This window comes from Phocoena sinus, chromosome 20, assembly GCF_008692025.1.
Source record: "Phocoena sinus isolate mPhoSin1 chromosome 20, mPhoSin1.pri, whole genome shotgun sequence".
NCBI classification, from domain to species: Eukaryota; Metazoa; Chordata; class Mammalia; order Artiodactyla; family Phocoenidae; genus Phocoena; species Phocoena sinus.
Genome location: NC_045782.1, coordinates 25,210,229 through 25,238,030, shown reverse-complemented (window position 1 = coordinate 25,238,030; position 27,802 = coordinate 25,210,229). Strand labels below are relative to the sequence as shown.

The window sequence follows — 27,802 nt, the reverse complement described above, 5'->3', positions numbered from 1 at the left end:
AGAGATGAAAAGACACAGAGAAAACTTAAATGCATATTACTAAGTGAAAGAAGCCAATCTGAAAGGGCTATATACTGTATGATTCCAAGTATATGACATTCTGGAAAGGGCAAAACTATGGAGACAATAAAAGGATCAGTGGTTGCTATGGGTGGGGGGCAAGGTTGTGGAGAGATGACAGGCAATGAACAGAGAATATTTTGCGTAATAAAGATACTCTGTATGATACAATAATGATTGATACATGTCATTATACATTTGTCCAAACCCACACAGAACGTATACACCAAGAGTGAACTGTAATGTAAACTATGGACTTTGGGTGATTATGATGTGTCAGTGTAGGTTCATCAGTTATAATAGTCTATAAATTCAACGTAGCAAGATTTTGGCAAAAAATGTATACAGATAAGATAAGCCAAAGTAATATTTGAAAAGAAGAACAAGGTGGGAAAGTGTGTCTTAGCAGATATCAAGACTTATGAAACCAAATAAACCAGCAGAATAAAGAGCTCAGAAATGCCCATGCAAATATGGAAATCTTATAAATGACAGAGCTGGACTGAAAATAATCCTTCCATCCCACTGAAATATGAATTTACATAAAAAAAATTACCTTTATAAAAATAATTTAACAAAATTTATATAATATTTATATTTTTTGATTGTGAATCAATAATATAATTACTACTCAAATCAGAAGAAAATTTTAATATGTAAAATCTAATGAACATAGTAAATTGAAATAAATATATTATAATTTACCTAAATGTTTTGGTAACAAAATGATAGGGTGATCAATGAAAGATTTTTAAGCTTGAAATTATAACATATCAGGGTAACATTCTAGGGTAATATAGAAGAGAAGTAAGAGTTAACAGAGAAAAAGGAAAGATGATAAATTTCTGAGAATAAGAACTGATGCCTGAATTTTCTTTTAAAAGATAATTATGGGTACCAAAAACTACAGTATTAGATTTCATTAGATATATTTAAAAGAGTTATATAATAGGTTTCCTTATAAAAAGAAAAATATTTAAGAGGGGTCCAAGATGGTGGCATAGGAAGACCCTGAGTTCACCTCTTCCCACGAACACATCCAATCTACACCTACATACAGAGAAATTTATTTTGAAGATCTGAAGGCTGAATGGACAGCTACTGCACATAGAAGGACCACATAGAAATGGGTAGTAAAGATGGAAACATAGTATCCATGAGAACCCCACCCTGACCTGCAGTAGGGAGAGATTTTCTGAGGGGCCTGAGCACAGACTCACCCACCCTGGGACACGACCAAAAAACAGAAGTTTAAAGGGCACCTGGACTAACGCTAGAGCTTCTGCAAATGAGCAAGGAACTGCTGGAGATCTCTCTGGGGTCAGAGGGGCCAGCAACTGCCATCATTTGAGTTCCCTCATGACTCCCCCGGCCCATGCCCACTCCAGCCCGAGCTGCCCCACCAAGGCAGATTTGAGTGCAGCACTCCCCTGGGACCAAACCTGGCATGCAACAACTCCAACCCCAGCCAACTCACTAAGGTGGTCTCAGATGCAGCATTCACCAAGGCTTTCCTCCAGCCTGTGCCTATTCTAGCCCCAGCCACCCTGCTGAGGTGGCCTCAGGTGCTGCACTCTCCATGGACTGCCTGCTCTAGCTCTATCCAGCCTGCCAAAGTCACCAGGCACAAGCAGTCTACACAGGGAATGCTCCTCTACAAGCCATTCTTTCAAAACCACAGAGGTAGCTATTTTGCCCAATTTATAGAAACAAAAACTGAAAGTCAAATAAAATGAGGAGACAGAGGAATGTTTCAAACTAAGGATCAAAATAAACCCCCACGCCCCCCCCAAAAAACCTTAATGAAATGGAGATAAATAATTTACCCGATAAAGAGCTCAAGGAAACGGACATAAGGATGCTTACCAAACTCAGAAGAATGAAGGAACACAGTGAGAACTTCAACAAACACTTAGAAAATATAAGAACTAATCAGAACTGAAGAATACAATACAATAGAGGGAATACAATAGAGAGAATAACAGCATACTAGATAATAAAGGAGAATAGATAAGTGATCTGGAAGACAGAATAGTGGAAATCACACAATCAGAACAGCAAAAAGAAGAAAGAAGTTTTTAAAATGAAGAGAGTTTAAGAGACCTCTAGGGCAACATCAAGAGTACCACATTTACATTATAGGGGTTCTATAAGGAGAAGAGAAAAAGGGCCAAAAAACTTATTTGTAGAAATAAAAGCTTATTTGAAGAAAAAAATGAAATAAAAATTTCCCTAACCTGGAAAAGAAAACAGACATTCAGGTACAGGAAACACAGAGTCCCCAAAAAGATGAACCCAAAGAGATTCTCACTGAAATATATTATAATTAAAATGGCAAAAGAGGGAATTTTAAAGGCAGCAAGAGAAATATAGCTAATCACATACAAGGGAAACCCCATAAGACCATCAGCTGATTTTTCAGCAGAAAATTTACAGGCCAGAAGGGAGTGGCATAATATATTTAAAGTGCTAAAAGAAAAAAAAAATAAAATATAATATCTGGCAAGGTTATCATTTAAAATTGAAGGAGAGATAAAGGGTTTCCCAGACAAAGGAGTTCATCACCACTAAACCAGTCAGACAAGAAATGTTAAAAGGTCTTCTTTAAGCAGAAAAGAAAAGGCTGTAACTAGAAATAAGACAACATATGGAAGGAAGAAAAAAATCCCACTGGTAAAGGCAAATATATAGTGAAGGCAAGGGATCAGCCATTTAAAAAGCCAGTACAAAGGTTAAAAGACAAAAGTAATACAATCAATTGTAACTACAGTAAGTAGTTAAGGGATTCAGAGAATAAAAAGATGTAAAATATGACATCAAAAACATAAAATGTGTGGAGAAGATAAAAACGTAGTGTTTTTATAATGGCTTCAAAATTAAGTGACTATCAGCTTAAAACAGATGGCTATACACAGGTCAATATATAAGACCCTCACAGCAACCACAAACCATAAACCTTTAATAGATACACAAAAAATAAAAAGAAAGGAATCCAAATATAAACTAAAGAAATCCAACAAATCACAAAGAAACAAACCAAGAGAAGAAAATAGGAACAGAGAAGAACTACAAAAACAACCAGAAAACAACTAAAGTGGTAATAAATACATACCTATCAATAATTCCTTTAAGTGTAAATGGACTAAATGCTCCAATCAAAAGCCACTGATTAAAGAAAAAAAAGACCCATCTATATGCTGCCTGCAAGAGGCTTACCTCAGATCTAAAGCCTCAAATAGATTGAAAGTGAAGGCATGGGAAGAGATTACATACAATGGAAACAAAAGAAAGCTCGGGTAGCAATACTCATATCAGATTAAATAGACTTTAAAACAAAGACTATAACAAAAGACAAGGGGTCAATCCAACAAGAGAATATAACACTTGTAAACATTTATGCACCCAACACAGAATCACCTAAATATACAAAGCAAATGTTAACAGACATAAAAGGAGAAGTAGATAGCAATACAATAATAAGGGACTTTAATAACCCACTTACATCAATGGACAGATCATCCAGACAGAAAATCAATAAGGAAACCCTGGCCTTAAACAACACATTAGATCACATGAACCTAATAGATATATACAGAACATTCCATTAAACGCAGCAGAACATGCATTCTTTCAAGTGCACATGGAACATTCTCCATGACAGATCATATGTTAGGCCACAAAACAAGTCTCAGTAAATTTAAGAAGACTAAAATCATACCAAGCAACTTTTCTGACCACAGTAGAAAGACTACAAGAAGAAAATTGTAAAGAAAACAGGTGGAAACATCAGGCAACTAAACAACCAATGAGTCAATGAAGAAATCAAAGAGGAAATTTTAAAAAATACCTTGAGACAATGAAAATGGAAACACAACTGTCCAAAATCTATGCAATGCAGCAAAAGCAGTTCTAAGAAGGAAGTTTATAGCAATAAAGTCCTACCTCAGGAAACAAGAAAAAATCTCAAATAAACAATCTAAGTGTAAATTTAAAGGAAGTGGAAAAAGAGGAACAAGTTAGTAGAAGGAAAGAAATAAAGATCAGAGCAAAAGTAAATGAAATAGAGATTTAAAAAGCAATAGAAAGGATCAATGAAACTAAGAGTTGGTTCTTTGAAAAGATAAATAAAATTGACAAACCTTCAGCCATCAAGAAAAAAATAAACTCCAAATAAATTAAATCAGAAATAAAAGAGAAATTACAATGGACCCACAGAAATACAAAGGATCATAAGAAAACACTATGAAAAATGATATGCCAAACTAGACAATCTAGAAGAAATAGATAAATTCCTAGAGACAGACAATCTTCCATGAAAGAGTCATGAAGAAATAGAAAATATGAATAGACTGATTACTAGTAAGGAAATTAATACATAATCAAAAAACTCCCCCAAAACAAAAGTCCAGATCCAGATGGCTTCATAGGTAACTTCTACCAAACACTGAAAGAAGAGTTAATCCCTATACTTCTCAAATTACTCCAGAAAACTAAAGAGAAGGCCACACTTCCAAATTCATTTTACAAGGCCAGCATTACCCTGAGACCAAAAACAAAGACACAGCACACATACAAAAAATTATAGGACAATGTCCTTGATAAACATGGATGCAAAAATTAATAAAATATTAGCAAACCAAATTCAACAACAGATTAAAAGAATCATACACCATGATCAATTAGGATTCATTCCAGGGATTCAAGGATGGCTTGACATCTGTAAATAAAACAATGTGATATACCACATGAACAAAACAGAGGATAAAAACCATGTGATCATGCAAAAGGATGCAGAAAAAGCATTTGACAAAATTCAACATCCATTTCAGATAAAAACTCTCACAAAGTGGATATAGAGGGAACACACCTTAACATAATAAAAGCCATACATGAGAAAACCACAGCCAACATACTATTCCACATTGAAAAGCTGAAAGCATTTCTGCTAACACCAGGAACAAGACAAGGACGCTCATTCTTGCATCCACTTTTATTCAACACAGTATTGGAGGTCCCAGCCAGAGCAATCAGATAAGAAAAAGAAATAAAAGGCATCTAAATTGGAAAGGTAGAAGTAAAACTGTCACTATTGATACTATATATAAAAAAACCCAAAGACGCCACCAAAAAACTACTAGGATTAATAAATGAATTCAGTAAAGTTGCAGGATACAAAACTAATATACAGAAATCTGTTGCATTTCTGTACACTAATAATGAACTATCAGAAAGAGAAATCAAGAAAACAATTCCATTTACAACTGCATCAAAAAGAATAAAATATTTAGGAATAAATTTAAACAGAGAGGTGAAAGACCTGTACTCTGATAAGTATAAGACATAGAGGAAAAAGTTGAAGACAACAGAAAAGAATAAAAAGATATACTGTACTCATGGACTGGAAGCATCAATATTGTTAAAATGTCCACACTACCCAAAGCAATCTACAGATTCAGTGCAATCCCTATCAAAATATCAATGACATTTTTCACAGAACTAGAACAAATAATCCTAAAATTAGTATTGAACCACAAAAGACCCCTAATAACCAAAACAATCTTTTAGGATATATATATAAAGGATATATATATATATATATATATATATATATATATATATATATATCCTTTCTTATATTCTTTTTACATTGTGGTTTATCCCAGGACATTGAATATAGTTCCCTGTGCTATACAGTAGGACCTTGTTGTCCATCCATTCTATATATAATAGTTTGCATCTCCTAACCCCAAATTCCCAGTCCAACCCTCCCACACACCCCCTTTGGCAAACACAAGTCAGTTCTCTATGTCTGAGAGTCTGTTTCTGCTTTGTAGATAGGTTCATTTGTGTCATATTTTAGATTCTGCATATAAGTGATATATTGTATTTGTCTTTCCCTTTCTGACTTACTTCACTTAGTATGACCATCTCTAGTTGCATCCATGTTGCTGCAAATGGCATTATTTTGTTCTTTTTTATGGCTGAGTAGTATTCCATAGTATATATGTACCGCATCTTTATCCATTCATTTTTGATGGACACTTAGGTTGTTTCCGTGTCTTGGCTATTGTGACTAGTGCTGCTATGAACATAGGAGTGCATGTATCCTTTGGAATTAGAGTTTTGTCCGGACATGTGTTTGACTTCCATACTGTTTTCCATAGTGGCTGCACCAACTTACATTCCCATCAACAGTGTAGGAGGGTTCTCTTTTCTCCATACCCTCTCCAGAATTTGTTATTTGTAGGCTTTTTAATGATGGCCATTCTGACTGGTGTGAGGTGGTACCTCACTGTAATTTTGATTTGCATTTTTCTAATAATTAGTGATGTTGAGTATCTTTTCATGTGCTTATTGGCCAACTGTATGTCTTCTTTTGAGAAATGTCTATTTAGGTCTTCTGCCCATTTTTTGATTGGGTTGTTTGTTTTTGTTGTTGTTGTTGAGTTGAGTTATATGAACTGTCTGTATATTTTGGAAATTAAGCCTTTGTTGGTTGCATCATTTGCAAATATTTTCTCCCATCCCATAGACTGTCTTTTTGTTTTGTTTTTGGTTGCCTTTGCTGTGCAAAAGCTTGTAAGTGTGATTAGATCCCATTTGTTTATTTTTGTTTTTATTTCTATTGCCTTGGGAGACTGATCTAAGAAAACACTAGTACAATTTACCTCAGAGAATGTTTTGCCTATGTTCTCTTCTAGGAGTTTTATGGTGTCTTGTCTTACATTTAAGTCTTTAAGCCATTTTGAGTTTATTTTTCTGTATGGTGTGAGGGTGTGTCCTAACTTCATTCATTTCATGCAGCTGTACAACTTTCTCACTTGCTGAAGAGACTGTCTTTTACCCATTTTATACTCTTGCCTCCTTTGTCGAAGATTAATTGACCATAGGTATGTGGGTTTATTTCTGGGCTCTCTATTAGGTTCCATTGATGTAAGTATTTGTTTTTGTGCCAATACCATGCCGCTTGCATTACTGTAGTTTTTTAGTATTGTATGAAGTCTGGGAGGATTATGCCTCCTGCTTTCTTCTTTTTCCTCAGAACTGCTTTGGCTTCCTTCTTTTTCTTCAGAATTGCTTTGGGAATTCTGAGTCTTTTATGGTTACATATAAATTTTAGGATTATTTGTTCTAGTTCTATGAAAAATGTCATGGGTAATTTGATGGGGATTGGGTTAAATCTGTATATTGCTTTGGGTAGTATGGCCATTTTAACAATATTAATTCTTCCAATCCAAGAGGATGGGATATCTTTGCATTTCTTTGAACCATCTTCAATTACCTTTACTAATGTTTTATAGTTCTCAACATATAAGATTTTCACCTCATTGGTTAGGTTTATTCCCATTTTATTTCTTCTGGTGTGATTTTAAAAGGTATTGTATTTTTATATTCCCTTTCTGATATTTCATTGTTAGTGTAAGGAAATGAAACCGATTTCTGTATGTTAATCTTGTACCCTGCTACCTTGCTGAATTCATTTATCAGTTCTAGCAGTTTTTGTGTGGAGTCTTTAGGGTTTTTTATATAGAGTATCATGTCATCTGCATATAATGACAATTTTACCTCTTCTTTTCCAACTTGGATAACTTTTATTTCTTTTTCTTGTCTGATTGTTGTGGCTAGGAATTCTAATACTACATTGAAGAGAAGTGATGAGAGTGGGCATCCTTGTCTTGTTCCAGATTTTAGTGGGAAGGCTTTCAGCTTGTTACCATTGAGTATTATATTGGTTGTGGGTTTGTCATAAATAGCTTTTATTATGTTGAGTTATGTTCCTTATATAACACTTTGGTAAGAATTTTTATCACAAATGGACATTGAATTTTGTCAAATGCTTTTTCTGCATCTATTGAGATAATCATGTAGTTTTTGTCTTTTCTTTTGTTGGTGTGGTGTATCACATTGATTGATTTGCATATGTTGAACCATCCTTGTGAACTGGGGACGAATCCCACTTGGTCACAGTGTATGATCTTTTTTATGTATTGTTGGATTCAGTTTGCTAATATTTTGTTGAGAATTTCTGCATCTATATTCATCAGAGAAATTGGCCTGTAATTTTCTTTTTTCATGGTATCTTTGGTTTTGTTACCAGGGTGATGGTGGCTTCATAGAATGTCTTTGGGAGTGTTCCCTCCTCTCCAGTATTTTGGAAGAGTTTGAGAGGGATCAGTAAAAGGTCTTCTTTTATGTTTGGTAGAATTCAAACAAGCCATCTGGTCCTGGACTTTTCTTTATAGGGAGTCTTTTTAAATTACATATTCTATTTCATTTCTAGTGATCAGTTTGTTTTCATTTCTAGTGATCGGTTTGTTCAAAGCTATCTTGAGAAAAAGAAGAGCAAAGCTGGAAGTATCATGCTCCCAGACATGAACCTACACTTCAAAGGTACAGTAATCGAAACAGTATGGTACTGGCCCAAAACAGACACATAGATCAATGGAACAGAATCAAGAGCCCTGAAATAAACCCACACTTACATAGTCAATTAATCTATGACATAAGAGGCAAGAATATACAATGGGGAAGATACAGTCCCTTCAATAAATGGTGCTGAGAAAATTAGCTACATGCAAAAGAATGAACTGGACTACTTTCTTACACCATACACACACACACACACACACACACACACACACACACACACACACAAAACACAAAGTGAATTTAAGACTTAAGTGTAAGACCTGAAACTATAAATCTCCTAGAAGAAATCATAGGCAGCACACACTTTGACATCAGTCTTAACAATATTTTTTTGGATATGTCTCCTCAAGCAAGGGTAACAAAAGCAAAAATAAACAAATGGGACTACACCGAACTAAAAAGCTTTTGCACAGAGAATGAAACCACCAACAAAACAAAAAGGCAACCTACTGAATGAGAGACATTTGGAAATGATATATCCAATAAGGTGTTGATATCCAAAATATAAAAAGAACTCATACAACTCATTATCAAAGAACAGATACCCCAATTAAAAATGGGCAGAGGGGGCTTCCCTGGTGGCACAGTGGTTAAAAATCCACCTGCTCATGCAGGGGACAGGCATCCAAGCTCTGGTCTGGGAAGATCCCACATGCCACGGAGCAACAAAGCCCGTGCTCCACAACTACTGAGCCTGCGCTCTAGAGCCCACAAGCCACAGCTACTGAGTCCATGAGCCACAATTACTGAGCCCGTGCACCACAACTACTGAAGCCCGCATGCCTAGAGCCAGTGCTTCGCAACAAGAGAATCCACCACAATGAGAAGCCCGTGCACCACAATGAGGAGTAGACCCTGCTCGCTGCAAGTAGAGAAAGCCTGCGTGCAACAATGAAGACCCAACACAGCCAAAAATAATTAAATAAAATAAAGTAAATTTATCAAAAAAAGAAAGAAAAAAAGGTGGGCAGAGGATCTGAAGAGACATTTTCCAAAGAAGATATACAGATGGCCAACAGGAACATGAAAAGGTGCTCAACATCACTAATCATCAGGGAAATGTAAACCAAAACCACAGTGAGATATCACCTCACACCTGTCAACAATGGTTATTATCAAAAAGACAGCAAACAACAAGTGTTGGTGAGGATGTGGAGAAAAGGAACCCTCATGCACTGTTGGTGGGATTGTAAATTGTTGCAGCCACTTTGGAAAACAGTATGGTATGAAGGTTCCTCAAAAAACTAAAAAGAGAACTACTATATGATCCAGCAATTCCACTTCTGGGTATTTATCTGAAGAAAAATAAAACACTAATTCAAAAAGATATATGTATTTTGTTGCAGCATTATTTACAAAAGCCGAGATATGGAAGCAACCTAAGTGTCCAGAGGTGGATGAATAAATAAAGATGTGGTATGTATATGTAAACATATATATATATAATGATATAATGTTATATATATTATACATGATATATACATACTATTACTCAGCCATAAAAAAGAATCTCGCCATCTGTGGCAACATGGATGGACTTGAAGGATATCATGGTAAGTAAAATAACTCAGACAGAAAAAAACAAATACTGTATGATCTCATTTACATGTGGAACCTAAAAAACAAAACAAAAAAATAAAATGAACAAAATATAACAGAAACAGACTCATAAATAGAGAACAGGTGGTTGCTAGAGGGGAGACAGAACAGGGTGGATGCAGAATAGGTGAAGGGGATTGAGAGGTACAAACTTCCAGATATAAAATAAATAAGTCACAGGGCTGTAATTTATACATAAGGAATACAGTCAAAAATATTGTAACAACTTTGTATGGTGATGGGTAATAACTGGTTTTATTGTCGTAATCATTGCATAATGTATAAAAATATCATTCTCAATGCTGTACACCTGAAACTAATATTGCATCTTAATTATAACTTTAAAAACTATATTTATGGGACTTCCCTGCTAGTGCAGTGGTTAAGAATCCACCTGCCAGGCTTCCCTGGTGGCACAGTGGTTGAGAGTCTGCCTGCCAATGCAGGGGACACGGGTTCGAGCCCTGGTCCGGGAAGATCCCACATGCCGCAGAGCAACTAGGCCCGTGAGCCACAATTACTGAGCCTGCGCGTCTGGAGCCTGTGCTCCGCAACAAGAGAGGCCGCGACAGTAAGAGGCCCGCGCACCGTGATGAAGAGTGGACCCCGCTTACCACAGCTGGAGAAAGCCCTCACACAGCAACGAACACCCAACACAGCCATAAATAGATAAATAAATAAATTTAGAAAAATGTAAAAAAAAAAAAAAAAAGAAAGAATCTACCTGCCAATGCAGGGGACATGGATTTGATCCCTGGTCTGGGAAGATCCCACATGTCACAAAACAACTAAGCCCGTGTGCCACAACTACTGAGCCTGAGCTCTAGAGCCTGCAAGCCACAACTACTGAGCCCACACACCACAGCTACTGAAGCCCGTGCACCCTAGAGCCTCCACACAGCAACTACTGAGTCCACGTGCCACAACTACTGAGCCCGTGTCCTGCAACTACTGAAGCCCGTGCACCTAGAGCCTGTGCTCCACAGCAAGAGAATCCACCGCAATGAGAAGCCCGCGCACCACAAAGAAGAGTAGCCCCCACTCCCCGCAACTAGAGAAAGCCCACGTACAGCAACAAAGATGCAACACAGCTAAAAAACAACAACAACAAAACTATATTTATAGTAATTGGAAACCAAACCAAACCACCAACCATTACACAATTAGACTAAGTTGATTTTAAGGCAAGAAACATTCTAGAAATGAAGAGAATCAATATCTTGTCAGAATACAACAATACTAAATAGTATACACCTAATAATACAGGCTTAGGATATGTTAAGCGAAAATTAGCCGAACTAAATAGAGATTATAAAACACCTCTCTCTCAGTAACAGACAATACAATAAAAGGTGACCAAAGAAAGATTAATGAAATAGAAAATTCTAAAGGTAAATGGAAAATGTGAACCACATGATTAACAACTGTGACCTAACTGACATATGGGAAGCACTGCACTCAACAACTGTAGAATATACATGCTTTCCACAAGATGGGAAACATTCCATAAAATTGACTATATGCTGGGTATATGGTCAAAGGATCAATACCACATAGAATATGCTCTCTAACCTCTGGAATTAAACTAGAAATCAGTAATCAAAAGGGAACTATATAACTAGAAAATATTTAAAACACTTTAAAATAAGGAAACATTATATACTGTTGAGTCATTATTAAAATATGACCTATAGAAACTTATGGGTGTGATTACTTGTAAAAATTGTGTTGTGAGTTCCCTGGTGGTCTAGTGGTTAGGATTCAGTGCTTTCACTGTGGAGGCCTGGATTCAATCCCTGGTTGGGGAACTGAGATCCCAGAAGCCATGTGGTGTGGCAAAAAAAAAAAAAAAAGAAAAAAGAAAAAAAAAAGTGCAGTACATCTATGAAATAAAAAGCAACATCATCAAAAATAAGGATTAAAAATCTAAAAAAATTCCATGTTAATGTTTGGTAAATTTTAATATCTTGATGAAAGGAAAATTTTTCTAGGAAGATGTACATTAACAAAATTATTCAAGAAGAGAACAAAACCCTGAATAGAACAACCTTAGAAGACATTAAAATAAGTAGGAAATATCTCTTCTCCTGAAAGATCTAGGCCCAAATCACTTGGTATATGAAACATTTTCAAACCTTCAAGGAACAGATAACATTTCTATTACTTAAACTGTTTCACAAGAATTGGAATGGGGGCTTCCCTGGTGGTGCAGTTGTTGAGAGTCCACCTGCTGATGCAGGGGACACGGGTTCGTGCCCCGGTCCGGGAGGATCCCACATGCCGCGGAGTGGCTAGGCCCATGAGCTATGGCCGCTGAGCCTGCGCGTCCAGAGCCTGTGCTCCGCAACAGGAGAGGCCACAACAGTGAGAGGCCCACGTACCACAAAACAAAACAAAACAAAACAAAAACACAAAAACAAACAAACAAAAAGAATTGGAATGGTATACAGCTGACCCTTGAACAATGTGGGGGGTTAGGGACACTGATCCTCCACAGGGTGGAAAATCCAAGTATGACTTTACAGTAGGCCCTCCACATCTGTGGTTTTGCACTTAAGGATTTAACCAACCTCAGATTGTATAGTATTGCAGTATATACCACTGGAAAAAAAAAAAATCCATGTGTAAGTGTACACATGCAGTTCAAACCTGAGTAGTTCAAAGGTGAACTGTAAAACTTATTCATTAAGTAAGATAATGCTACCTTCTTTTAAAAAATCAAAAATGTAAAATGACTCAAATATCATGGAAATTAATTTCTTGTTCACTTTTGTAGCTCCTATTCAACAGTATTTAGAAAAAGTAAAAATTTGTGAAGGAGACAAAGTAATTAATTTCAAATGTCTACCTAGAAAACCTAAGATAAATAACTGAAAAATAACTGGCATAAGGGAGTTCAATAAAGTGGCATCACAGAGAATAACCATTCAAAAATTAATCTTTATTAATCATCAATTAGAAAATATAATGGTAAAAAAATTCCCATTTCCAATAGCATCAAACTATAGCATACTTATTCAGATCTAACAAGAAATACTTAAGACCTACATGAAGCAAGATATATTTGTTTCTTTCCAAAACATCAACAAAGATCTAAATGAATGGAGAAACAAATCACGTTCGCTTCTCCCAAACCACCCTCTATATTCAATGTAATTCCAAGTAAAAAAAGAAAGTCCCAATTGAAATTTTATTACCATGGTAAAATGATTCTAAAGATCATGCAGATGATCAAAATCAAGAAGTTAAAAAAAATATTAGACTTAACCTAACAATAGCAATGAACCTAGAACTAAACAATGAACCTAGAACTAAAAAGCTAGAGCAATTAAAATAATAACGTAGTGGCAGAGAGAAATGGATCAAGGGAACAGAGGTTTGTTTAGAAAGAGAGCTATGTACATGTAAAGGAATGAAATTAGAACACTGCCTAACACCATACACAAAAATAAACTCAAAATGGATTAAAGACCTACATGTAAGGCCAGACACTATAAAACTCTTAGAGGGAAACACAGGCAGAACACTCTATGACGTAAATCACAGCAAGATCCTTTTTGACCCACCTCCTAGAGAAATGGAAATAAAAATAAACAAATGGGACCTAATGAAACTTAAAAGCTTTTGCACAGCAAAGCAAACCATAAACAAGACGAAAAGACAACCCTCAGAATGGGAGAACATATTTGCAAACGAAGCAACTGACAGAGGATTAATCTCTGAAATATACAAGCAGCCCGTGCAGCTCAATATCAAAAAACCAAACAACCCAATCCAAAAATGGGCAGAAGACCTAAACAGACATTTCTCCAAAGAAGACATACAGACTGCCAACAAACACATGAAAGGATGCTCAACATCACTAATCATTAGAGAAATACAAATCAGCGCTACAATGAGCTATCACCTCACACCGGTCAGAATGGCCATCATCAAAAAATCTACAAACAATAAATGCTGGAGAATGTGTGGAGAAAAGGGAACCCTCTTGCACTGTTGGTGGGAATGAAAATTGATACAGCCACTATGGAGAACAGTATGGAGGTTCCTTAAAAAACTAAAAATAGAACTACCATATGACCCAGCAATCCCACTACTGGGCATATACCCTGAAAAACCCATAATTCAAAAAGAGTCATATACCACAATGTTCACTGCAGCACTATTTACAATAGCCAGGACATGGAAGCAACCTAAGTGTCCAGTGACAGATAAATGGATAAAGAAGATGTGGCACATATATACAATGGAATATTCCTCTGCCATAAATAGAAACAAAAACTGAGTTATTTGTAGTGAGGTGGATGGACCTAGAGTGTGTCATACAGAGTGAAGTAATTCAGAAAGAGAAAAACAAATACCATATGCTAACACATATATATGGAATCTAAAAAAAAAAAAAAGTTTCTGAAGAACCTAGGGGCAGGACAGAAATAAAGATGTAGATGTAGAGAATGGACTTGAGGATATGGGGAAGGGGAAGGGTAAGCTGGGATGAAGTGAGAGAGTGGCATGGACATATATACACTACCAAATATAAAATAGCTAGTGGGAAGCAGCTGCATAGCACAGGGAGATCAGCTCGGTGCTTTGTGACCACCTAGAGGGGTGGGATAGGGAGGGAGGGAAGGAGATGCAAGAGGGAGGGGATATGGGGATATATGTATACGTATAGCTGATTCACTGTTATACAGCAGCAACGAATACAACAATGTAAAGCAATTATACTCCAATAAAGATGCTTAAAAAAAAAAATAGAAAGAAACAGAGCTGTGTATCCAGATGCAATTTAGTGTGTATTAAAGTTGTATTTCAAATTAGTGGTAAAAGTGGAAAAGGATGGTTATTGAATAAATGACGGTGGAATAAGTGCACGTGGTTATCCATTTGGGGCCCAACCTCATGAATAAACAAAAATAAGTTATCTATATATGATATGTTAATACGTAATATAAATTGGGAAGACCTTCTTTAATAATGTAACAGTATCAAAAATTCATAACAGAAAGGACTGAAAGATTTGGCAATATAAGTGTCAAAGGTTTGAGAACAAATGAGTTACAAAGTTAACTGACTTCACAATTCCATTTTATGTAAAGCACAAAAAGAGCAAAACCAATCTATGTTGCTGGAAGCAAAAGAGTAGCTGTTACCTTGACTTGGGGTGGGGAGGGCAAGCGCTAGTAATTAGAAAGGAACTCGGCGAGTAGGAGACAGACTTCAGGGTCCTGGTAGTTTCTTTAACGTTATGTTTCTTGATGTGGATGCTGATTACACAAGAATGGTTCAGATTGTAAAATTTCAGAGGGTTTACACTTACGATATGAGTACTTTTCTGTGGTAAATTTAAAGATGGGAATAGCATGAGGGAATAGTGAGAGAGGAGGATAGAGGAGATCAAGGTAAATTTTTACTTTTGATTATATGTATTTTATATATTTATCCAAAAAGCATGTATCATCTACATAATTTATTTTTTAAAAAAATAAAAAAAGCCTATATATATGACAGATAACATTTAAGACTTATGATTTAAGTGCAATCAAGACAATTCTATAGGGCATACTCTACCTGTGAATCTAATATGTTGGAAATTTCATGTGCACCAACATTTGCTTCACCCAAATGCAAGGAAAACAAGTTTCTGGCAACCTGGACAAAATCTAAAATAGAACACATTTCAGTAAGAATACAGCATTTAACCTCATCTAAGCAAACCTTACCTTTTTCTACATGAAGCTGAAGCTATGTGTTATAACTAATGCTTACAATTTAACTTACTTAAATTACCTTAAAATAGTGTTAACTGAAGTGACAAATTCAAAAAGAGTCATATACTTACATGCTTACAATTTAACTTACTTAAATTACCTTAAAATAGTGTTAACTGAAGTGACAAATTCAAAAAGAGTCATATACAAGAAGTAAGAGATAAACTGGTTTTCACTCATTTCATTTAACTTTGCTGAAGTTAATAAATCAGATACGATAATGAAGCAAATAAATGTCACAGGCATAACTATCTCTCCAACTCTTTTATTATGAATAGCACTTTTTCTAAAACATATGATAATATTATGATTTACAGCTTTTCTAGCCGAAAGAACCTGTGGTTTAATAATGATAATAATAATAGCAGGAAATGTTTCTATAACAGACTCTATACGCTACGCATGGCCCTTTGCGATTTCGTCTTGAGAATTTTCTGCGGTAGTTCTCATCCTCTCCATTTTACAGTTTGGGCTAAGATAAGTTAACTGTCTTAAACCTCCCAAGACTACTTGGCAAATAAGTAGCAGAGCAAGATTCCATTGAAGTGTGACTAGAAGGCATATTCTCTTGTTTGTTATATAACACTGCCTGATGCCAACCTAGCAAACTATATGCTTCTTCAGACATGGAGTGTGACCTGTTCATCCATCTAACTTCAATTTTTTTTAAGATTTGATTCTTATATTTTTAGTTTCCAGTAATCCTTTTAATTGTTCCTATTTTACAGTACCCTACTCTTATTGCGTGGATGCCTTAGTTTTGCTTATCTTTTTAAAAGATGCTAATTATGGTTTATGTGAAGTTCTTTTTTGCTCTTGTAATATTTCCCTTTTTCTGAGTTCCTCTTTTTCTATTTGTCTGATACTTTGGGGCTTTATATTTTACGTTGGAGGATTTCTCCAAATGTCTGGTGTTCATATTTAAGACGAATCAGGCACTAAATCGTTAATTGGAAATTTTGTGTGCATAACTCGCTTTGTCAATTAGTAGGTTTTACTACAGAGCAATAACGTGGTCAGCTATTATGATACTTTGTTCAGGTTCTTCAGAGAGAATCTTACAACCTCTTGCCTACAGAGCATACACATGGTTGCAAATATCACTGAGTAATCTGTGTGTGTTTTGTAAGTGATAATTCACCATACACACCCCCAAATTCCTTAGCTGCTGGCAACTATAGGTCCAGAATCAATCTGGTTTAATTTCTCAAGGGAATATACTTATTTTCCTCTGCAAGGGTAAGGGACGGTAGTTGTGCATTACTTGAGAGGGGGCAGGGAACAACATATATAATTGCTCCTTAACACAGCCTTAAGTACTCGATGTTTTCAATTCCTAAGCCTTTCCAGGAATCAGCTTGTTTCCCGTTGTGATTCTCCTATCTCTTCAGACACTTGGACTTTACATGCCTCTGCTCACTAATTCATTTATTTTCCTTATCTACTTTGTCCTTATACATTGTGGTTTTACATGTATTTTTGTTTCTTGTTCTCATTACACTGTATGATTTCAAGAGCAGAGGGGAACAAATACATCTGTTTTCATCACTTCAAACCCCCAAATTTCTTTTAGCAATGCAGATGCTTTTAAAATGATACAATATTGCATCTACTCTATAAGAAAAAAAATTAAATACTTAATGCTGTAAAGAATACAAAAAACTGTTACATTCAAACATTACTAGTGGCAGAACAAATGTGTGTAAAATGTCTCTGGAAAACAATTTATCAATACATATCAAAAGTCTAAGCCACTTATGGGGATTTATCCTAAGAGAAAGAAGATAAAAAAGCTATATTAAATATAGAATTATTTATATTGTCAGTTAATGAAAAACCATCAAAATTCCCAATAGTGGAAAAGCTTAATATTATAGTATATCAACAGAGTATGTTCACAATTTGCTATCTTTAATAATAATTATAAAATAAAAATAAGAATAATTATACAGCATAATGAAATATTTATTATATCATACTGGCTGAAAAAAAATTAGAATTTCACAGTAGCAGAACTAGGGCCTCTATATATTGTACTGTTTCTTTTGTTATTACTAAAGCAATGTTTATGGAATAAATTAAAAATAAAAAAAGAATATGATTGAATGATATTTTAAAGCTGAAAGATTCTAAGAAAGTTCTCCTTTCTGCTGACCCAGTAAGACCAATAATTCTATCTGAGTCTTTAGAATACTGATTAAGGAACTTAAAATAGATGTGGTTTTATTTTTCTTTCTCTCCTTCCAAAGAAGAGGCACTCAGTGAATATGGGCCACAATAAGTTTCTGTGATGACACACATGATGAATCTAAATATTACCTCCAAAAGACACTGTCCCCTTTGGGTCTACTTGCACTTGCTGTCTCAGGGCTTGGTGTTGTTCCTTTGTGGGCTGAATACCAAGATAATTTAGAGCCTGGAAGGAAAAGGATTCATGTGAAGCAATTTTTCAAATCTCCAAAGAATAAAACTTTTCATTACAACTTTATTTTACAATCCAGTGAAAAGAATCAATATCAGGAACAGTGACCATGATCAAAGAAAGTCTGATGAATATTTATGGGTTAATTTTCCATAAAATATTAGCTTCTTGATCTACCACCACCTCATTTTTTTCCCCCAAGGCTAGCACTTTGGCCGATGCCAAATAGCATATCCCTAGAACCAAAATTCAAACTATTTTTTAGTTTAAAATATGTGACATGGCAGAAGAAAAACAGCAAGGAAATCCTAATAAATCTGATTTAACATTAATTTTTCTAAGTAGCACTCTAAAACACTGATATTTTGTTGATATCTTCTTGTATTTGAGACCCAAACTAAGGATGACAGGAATTGGTTGGAATACAAAAAATTCTAAGTTTTGGCTTGTTTATGGGCAGGCTTACATAAATAATAAACTAAAAAGCTTTCTCTGGAACCCTCTTCTCTCTACCTTCTCTTTCTAGTACCCACAGCTAATTAAAATTTCAGAGCCTGCTAGTTGTATTTCAGTGTCCATTCTCTCCTTAGTCTTTAGTAACAGAGCCAAAATCTTTAGCTAGAAACATTGTCATTCAGCTAAAAGATATTTCCCAGCCCGTTCTGCAGCTTGATAAGGCCATATGACCATGTACTACCCAAGGAGACATAAAGCAAACTTGCAGGGAACTTCTGGTAAGTCTTTCAAAAGTGGGGTAGGTACTTCTTGTCCCTTTTTTCCTTCTCTCTTTGGTCTTAATTAAGAGAAAAAAAAAAGATGAAAGAAGGAAGGAAAAGAAAGGAGGGAAGAAAGAAAAGATGGCTGGAATTTAAGTAGTCATCTTGGTTCATGAGCCACCTCAACAAAGATGGTGGAGCAGAAAGATACTTAAAAGCACGTATAACCTCCATGCCAGCTCTGGATTACTTTCTTTCAGGTTTCCTTTTGGTGTAAGAAAAATAAATTTCTAATGGAAACCACTGTTATTTTAGGTTCTCAGGTAATATATAGCAAAATCTAATCTTAACTAATGAATAAGGACTGACTAGATGCCCTATTATCGGATTCTGGCAAGAACATCAAAACTAAAATGTAGGTAAAGGTTAATACTAGTAATTGTCCTTATATATTCCTTCCTCCTTTGAAATCTGTTCAGTCATCCATCACTTCATTTACCAAGTATTTATTTAGTGCTTACTATTTGTTAGGCACTAAACTATACAAAGGGACACAAACAAGATATAGCCACTACCCTCAAAGAGCTATGGTCTCTAGGGAGAGGATAACATGTAAATAAATGTAATTAGTGCAACATGTAATTTAATAGAAGTGTGTACAGGATGTACTGTGGCAAAACCAAACTGGTCAATGTATAGGTGGCTGGGCACAGTGAGAAAAGGAGACAGAAGGAAGGGAAAACATCAGGAAAGATTCCTTCAAAAGTGATTCTAGAGCATTTTAACCAAGCATCATCTGCCTGCCCTATCTACACAGTCATTGCCTTGCATAACATGGAATAATGATTCTTAACTTTTGATATTCTTTTTGTGCGGTACATGGGCCTCTCACTGTTGTGGACTCTCCCGTTGCGGAGCACAGGCTCCGGATGCGCAGCCTCAGTGGCCATGGCTCACAGGCCCAGCCGCTCTGTGGCATGTGGGATCTTCCTGGACCGGGGCACGAATCCGTGTCCCCTGCATCGGCAGGCGGACTGTCAACCACTGTGCCACCAGGGAAGCCCAACGTTTGATATTCTTTTCCTTCAGTCATAAAAAATGTTCCAAATACACCACAATAAATAAATAAAGGAAAGAGAATAATACAAAGAACACCCATTTACTTCTTATCATCAAGTATATACTCATTAGTATTTGTTTGAAATTTATATATATATATATATATATATTTTAAGAAATAAACATTATAGACTTGGTTGAAAGCTTTCTCCATTGTTTCTCAGCAGGGACCACTATCCTAAGGTTGGCATATCCTTCCTGTCCATGATTTGATGCCACTACTACATTTGTCCCCTAATAACATGTACTCTTTTATCAGTACATAAAAGAGTATTTTGTACATTTATGATTTTACCTGCATAGTATAATAAAAAAGGATAATCTTACAAATTATTTTTATTTTTTACCTCAATGTTACAATTTCACAATTGCTCAATATTGTTAACTGCAAAACTACTTCACTTATTTTAAATTTAAATGGTATCTAACTGGATGAATATATTATAATTTATTATCCATTCTCTCATTGATGAGCTTTTTATAATTACTCCACTCTGTTTTTTATAAGACATTTTACACATCTCCTCATATAGATGTGTAAAAATTTCTCTACAGTACACCCCTACAACAGGAAATGCTGAGTCATAGCATATATATACTGTCAAATTTCTTAGATATTATAAAATTGCTCTCCAAACTGGTTGTATCAATTTATGCACAACACTAGTATATAAGCAGCTCTATTTTTCTACATTCTTAACAGCATTTGCTGTTTTCACACTTTAATTTTTGTCAATACGTTGAATATGAAATAGTATGTTGTTTGTTAATTTGAATTCTCCTAACTACAAGTGAGATTTAGCTTCTTTTATATGTTTATTAGCAATGTTTTTGACATAAATTATTTAGCAATATGTTTTAAATTTTCATATGTAAAGCTTGAGGAAGTATTTTTTGTTAGTGATTCCTAATTTGGTGGCATTCTCCCAATTGTAAAAACCCAAAATGTCCCCAGACATTGCCAAATGTCCCCTGAGGCAAAAAATGTCCCTGATGATGTCCCCACATCCCTGCTTTTGAGAACCACTCCTCCAGGGACAAACACTATTAATTGACTGGTGTGTAATTTTCCCGATTTCTTCTATGTATATAACACCTGTATATGTAAAAAAATAAATTATATATCTTTTGCAAGAATTAAATTATACTATATACAGTATTCTATGTTTTCTAAAAAATTATCAATATATAACAGCCTTCTATTCTGTACATTTTAGATATTTTGCATGCTTTTAAAACTTGTTATAATAGTACATTAAACCTTAGCATTTAAGTATATTTACTTCAGATTTTGAATGTAACAAAACATTGCAAAAGCCCCTTCTGTACTTCTTCCCAAGTGTTTTATTATATATTTGAAATATACTAAAAACATACATGTAACAAATATATGTTTTAAAACGTCCATGAATCCATTTAAGAATTACAAAATTGCTAATACTATTGATTTATGTAACATACTCCTATCCTACTATACTAGAGGTAACCACTACTAAGGAACTATGTCATTATCATTCCCATACTATTTACTTTAAAATGGTTTGTCACATACTATGTATCCTTAACATGTTTTTTTGTTTTGTTGTTTCTTAGCTTCATTAAAATGCGACTGATAGTCTTCTAAAACTTGGTCTTCTTACCCTACAGGATTGTTTTATCATTCATCCACGTGGTTATATGGTATCGTAATTAATACATTCACTTTAACTGATCTAATATTTGATTAGATGAATATGCCACAATTTATTAATCCATCCTCCTCTAGATGAACATTGGGGTTTTCTGCTTACCAGCAATGAACATTCTTGTACACATCTACTACAGCACATGGGTAAAAATTTCTTTGGGGTAGGAAGAAATTCTAGGAATTTCTTCCTACCCTAGGAATAGTATTGACACATCTTTTTCTGATTTATTTCTAGGAGTTCTTCATATATTCTGGATACCAAAATTGTATATGTTATGTGCATTACGAATATTTTCTCCCACTTTTTGGCATAACTTCACTTTCTTACAATTTCTCTTTATGCAGTTTCTCATGGATATTTCCCAAGTGTGCTTTTATACCATTACTTCACATTTTTATAAATATATGTGATGAATAGTTTTAAAAAATATTTTTAAGTTTTAATTTTTATATAAATGGTACCATACTCTATATATCAATATGACTTTTTAAAAAAAAATAATCAATTAATGTATTTATTTATTTTTGACTCTGTCGGGTCTTCGTTTCTGTGCAAGGGCTTTCTCTAGTTGCGGCAAGTGGGGGCCACTCTTCATCGTGGTACACGGGCCTCACTGTCGCGGCCTCTCTTGTCGCGCAGCACAAGCTCCAGACGCACAGGCTCAGTAGTTGTGGCTCACGGGCCTAGTTGCTCTGCGGCATGTGGGATCTTCCCAGACCAGGGCTTGAACCCATGTCCCCTGTATTGGCAGGCAGACTCTCAACCACTGTACCACCGGGGAAGCCCCAATGTGACTTTTTATTAATAACAGATATACTGAGATATGATTCACAAAAAGTTCACTGTTTTAGTGTACAGTTAAGTGGCTTTTAGTACATTCACATAGTTGTACATCAATCACCTAATTCTAGAAAATTTTCATCACCCCTAAAAGAAACCCCATACCCATTAGCAGTCACTTTCTATTTTTCCTTATCCCGCCAGCCCCAGGCAACCATTAATCTATTTTCTGTCTATATGGATTTGACTATTCTGGGCATTTCATATAAATAGAATCATGTAACTTTTTGTGCCTAGTTCCTTTCACTTAGCTTAATGTTTCAAGGTTTGTTTATGTTATAGCATATATCAGAACTTCATTCCTTTTACAGTCCAATAATAGTCCATTGTATTCATGTACTACATTTTGTTTACCTTTCTTAAGTTAAAAAAGGTGAACCAAGAATAAAATTAGGAACAAGATATTATTATAAAAATACTAGGTAGAAAATAAATTAGAAACTCAGTGGTTATGTGACTGAAATAGCAGGTGACTGCAAAGAAAGACTGTGAATCAGAAAAAACAATGAATCACTAAAGCTAAAATACTGGGCAATAAGAAGCATGTAAGTTCGGTAGAGGCTAATCAGAGTTAAAGTATTATAAGCACCTTGTATATTTGAAAGAAGGGTAAAGATTCTGATTAACCTTAGACTAAGTTAAAGATGAATGTTAAATTTTTAAGGTAATCCTTAAAAGATTAGCAAGAGAAGGTACAATTTCTAAATAAGATGGGGGAGAAGAAAAATAAAATGCAAAAACCACCAACCAAAAAATCAAACATAATCAAACAAAAAAATACAGTAAACATGGGGTAAAAAAGGGATTAAAAACGAGAACAAAGAAAAAAATTTTCAAATAAGATGGTAGAGAGAACTCAAAATGCATTATAATTAGACTAAATATAAAGAATGTGGAGCAATGGGAACTCTTGCATAAGACTAGTAGGAATGAAAATTGGTAGAATTACTTTAGAAAACAATACACCAATCGAACAATTATTTTCTGAGCATATACTATGAGCCAAACATTTTTCCAGGAGATGAAAAAACAGAAAGAAAATTCTAACAATACCTTAAGTTAGGTTGAAGATAAATAAACTCTTTGACCTTATTAATATTTTAGTAATCAACTTTTAAAAAGCATATAAATGATACTCAACATTTGGAATAGAGTTACCTCTTGGGGAAAGAGATATATACAATCAAGAAGAGAGACACAGGCAATGTCAAAGATTCTCATTCTTAGCTGGGTGGTGGAGTATTTGTGTATTTGTTTTATTAATCTTTAAACTCTACACATAAAATATAATCATTCTTGCATATGATTAATATTCTCATATAAAGAAATAAAATAGAAATATTTTATAAATAAATAAAAACAGGGACTTCCCGGGTGGCGCAGTGGTTAAGAATCTGCCTGCCAATGCAGGGTACACGGGTTCGAGCCCTGGTCCAGGAAGATCCCACATGCTGCAGAGCAACTAAGCCTGTGCACCACAATTACCAAGCCTGCACTCTAGAGCCCATGAGCCACAACTACTGAGTCCACGTGCCACAACTACTGAAGTCTGTGTGCCTAGAGTCCGTGCTCTGCAACAAGAGAAAACACCACAATGAGAAGCCCGTGCACCACAATGAAGAGTAGCCCCCACTCACCGCAATTCGAGAAAGCTTGCACGCAGCAGCAAAGACCCAACACAGCCAAAAATAAATAAATAAATAAATAAATAAATAAAAATAAAGTTTCCTTTAAAAAAAAGAAATAAAAACAATTTTACAAAAATAATGCAAACAAAAGACCTATCATAGAAGGTACTCAATATACAGTGATTCTTATTGTATTAAGTAATAATAAAATTGCAAAATGCAGTTAACTACCGTGTAAATTTTTCCTGAGTTAAACTTAGTAACAGATGGAAGTTTTGTTGAAAGAAAAATTTACAAGAATACAGCATGTCAGTGAGGTAAGCTCATAAATTTAAATTGAAAGTAATTTGATGGGAGAGGAAGATGGCAGAGTAAGAGGAAATGGAGCTCACCTTTCCCCACAAACACATAAAAAATACATCGACATATGGAAAAATTCTCATGGAAAACTTAACTGGAAACTGGTAGAAGGACTCCTGTACAACCAAGGCTGAAAGAAAGATATGCCGTACCTGTATAGAACGGGAAGAAAAGTGATTGGGTTGGGACCTGTGTCCATGGGAGGGAACTCAGAGGAAAGGGGGGATCACATGGACAGACATTCATCCTGGGGTGTGAGTGGGTTGAGCCACAGACTGGGCGTCCCAGTCCTGGGGTGCTATGAAAAGGAGACAAGCTCCCTTGGCCACTTGGAGAACTGCTGGAACAGACAGAAAGGCTGGAGAAGCCTAGACTCCACTCATGAGGAGTGGGTGGGTGCTAGCCTGCTCCCAGGCAGGGTGGAGAGAGGTCTGCCCTAGAAGCTGCCACCTTGACATGCTCCCCAGTCCAAGCAAAGAGAACACCTCACTCACTCTCCGCCACAGCATGGCACTGGATCTAGGGCACCCAGGACCTGGGAGAAGACTTCACTTAGGGATGCAGAGGCAACCTGGGGGAGCGGGGTGTAGCCCAGATAGGGCAGCGGTAGCCATCGTTGGTGCTTACTCAAGAGATGCCCCAGAAGCACCCCAGATTTCTTACAGCAGCGTGGCGGCCAGATTTCCTGTGACTGCCTCGCTAAGTTTGCCAGCCCAAGCTGAGCAAACACTCCAGCCCCACTAACTCCATGCTACCGTACAACACTAGATCTCAGGTGATCACAGCCAGGGAAAAGATGCGACCATGGATTGCATCTGAACAAAGCTGTAGATGCCTACACAGGCAGAGTATCAGACCTCTGTGAGCACACAGGCCCCACTTGCTCCAGGACTCCCCTCCTTTGGGGGCAAAGGCCCAGTGCAGGGAGAAGGAAAAACACATACTTAAAGGGAACAGAGCTAGCTCTAGCCCGACCCTCAGGGATTCTACTCCAGCAACTTGGGAGCAAATCCCGCCCCTGACAGGGTGATGACAGCCAATGAGCAGAGAAGTCCCACCTCACACTCTGCACAGACTTTAGCTCCTCCATCACCAGCCACAGGCCCTACCAAGGTGACAGCTGCCAGCACACCCTGAGGAAAGATGTGACTGGCATCCACATCAAATCCAGCCCTTCCATTAAAGGCACTGGGAACATGCAGTCAGCACAGTGATGCTCTCAAATAAGAACATGACCTCAAGACCACAATGGATAACTGTTTCACCAAAATTCCTAGAGACAGAGAAAGTTAACTAAAATGAAAACGCATAGGAACTACTCTTAATTGAAAGAGTAAGAGAAAACCCCTTAAAAAATAAATAATGAAATAGAAATAAATAATTTACCAGATAAAGAGTTCAAAACATTGCTAACTAAATTAGGGAAAAGAATCGATCTAAACACAGATCATCTTAACAGGAACTAGAAAATATAAAAAAGACCCAATTGAGGGAATTCCCTGGTGGTCCAGGGGTTACAACTCTGTGCTTTCACTGCCGAGGGTGCAGGTTCAATCCCTGGTGTGGGAAATAAGATCCCACAAGCTGCGTGGCTTGGCCAAAAAAAAAAAAAAGAAACCCAATCGAAAATAGATAATTAAATATCTGAAATAAAAAACACCCTGAACACCCTAGAAGGAACAAATGGCAAACTAAATGACACAGAAGAACGCATGCATGATCTGGAAGATAAAATAATGGAAATCATGCAATCAGAACAGCAGTCAGAAAGGCAAATAAAAAAAAAAAGTGAAAGTAACATATGGCATCTCTGGGATAGCATGAAATGTACCAATATTCACATTCTAGGAGTTCCAGAAGGAAAAGATAAAGAGGAAGGTATTGAAAATGTATTTGAAGAAATTATGGCTGTAAAATTTCCCAAACTGAAAGAAGGAATCAGATATCTAGGCACAAGAGGCACAGAGATTTGAATACAAGATAAACCCAAACACACCCACACTAAAATATATCATAATTAAAACAACAAAAGTTAAAGAGAGAATTCTAAAAGCAGCAAGAGAAAAAGAAAGAGTCATAAAGAAAGGAATCCCCATAAGGCTATCAGTTGATCTCCCTGTAGAAACGTTGCAGGCCAGAAGGGAGTGGCATGATATATTCAAAGTGCTGAAAGGGAAAACTCTGCAACCTAGGAGACCCTATGGAGCAATATTATCATTTAGAACAGAAGGAGAGAGAACTTTTCAGACAAGCAAAAACTAAAAGAATTCAGCAATACCAGATCTACCCTAAAATAAATCCTGAAGGATCTTTTCTAAATGGAAGCGAAGTAAGAATCTATAGGAAAGGTAAATCCCACTAGAAAAGACAGATATATATTAAGGATTGAAGATTACTTAAATAAGTAGATTAAAAGACAAAAAATTGTAAAAGAAACTCTGACTACAATAAACAGTTAAGGGATAAGCATTAAGATGTAAAGTATGACATCAAAACACAAAATACGGGGGAGGGGAGTAAAAAATGTATATCTTTTAGAATGTGTTTGAACTGAAATGACTATCAGTTTAAATGAAGTACATATAATTATGGATCAACATATATGAACCCCATTGTAACCAGAAATCAAAAATTTACAAAAGATATACAAAAAATAAAAAGAAAGGAAACCAAGCACACTACTAAAGAAAATCATCAAACCACAATGGGAGAAACAAAAAGAAGAAATGAACAGAGAAGAACTACAAAAACAACTGGAAAACAAGTAATAAGATGGCAATAAGTACTTACCTATCAATAATTACTGTAAATGTCAGGGGAATAAACACTCCAATCAAAAGACATAGGATGGGGACTTCCCTGGTGGCTCAGTGGTTAACAATCCGCCTGCCAATGCAGGGGACATGGGTTTGAGCTCTGGTCCAGGAAGATCCCACATGCCATGGAGCAACTAATCCCATGTGCCACAACTACTGAGCCTGTGTGTCACAACTACTGGAGCTCATGCTCCATAAGAGAAGCCACTGCAATGAGAAGCTCATGCATCACAATGAAGAGTAGCCACTTGCTGCAACTAGAGAGTGCCCGCATGCAGCAATGAAGACCCAACACAGCCATAAATAAATAAGTAAGTAAATTAATTTTTTTAAAAAAGGGCATAGGGTGGTTG

The 27,802-nt window shown here is 35.9% G+C and overlaps 1 protein-coding gene across 4 annotated transcripts in view; it reads right to left on the bottom strand.

The window, feature by feature from the left end:
* STXBP4 (syntaxin binding protein 4) overlaps window positions 1-27,802 on the bottom strand; it is a 182,059-nt gene that overhangs the window by 105,601 nt on the left and 48,656 nt on the right. For all 4 annotated transcript variants that reach the window (XM_032616291.1, XM_032616290.1, XM_032616288.1 and 1 more), the window contains 2 exons: window positions 18,180-18,276; window positions 15,661-15,752 (listed from right to left, as the gene is read on the bottom strand). In XM_032616291.1, the coding sequence (XP_032472182.1) occupies window positions 15,661-15,752; window positions 18,180-18,276 (189 nt within the window). The remainder of the gene's footprint in view (window positions 1-15,660; window positions 15,753-18,179; window positions 18,277-27,802) is intronic.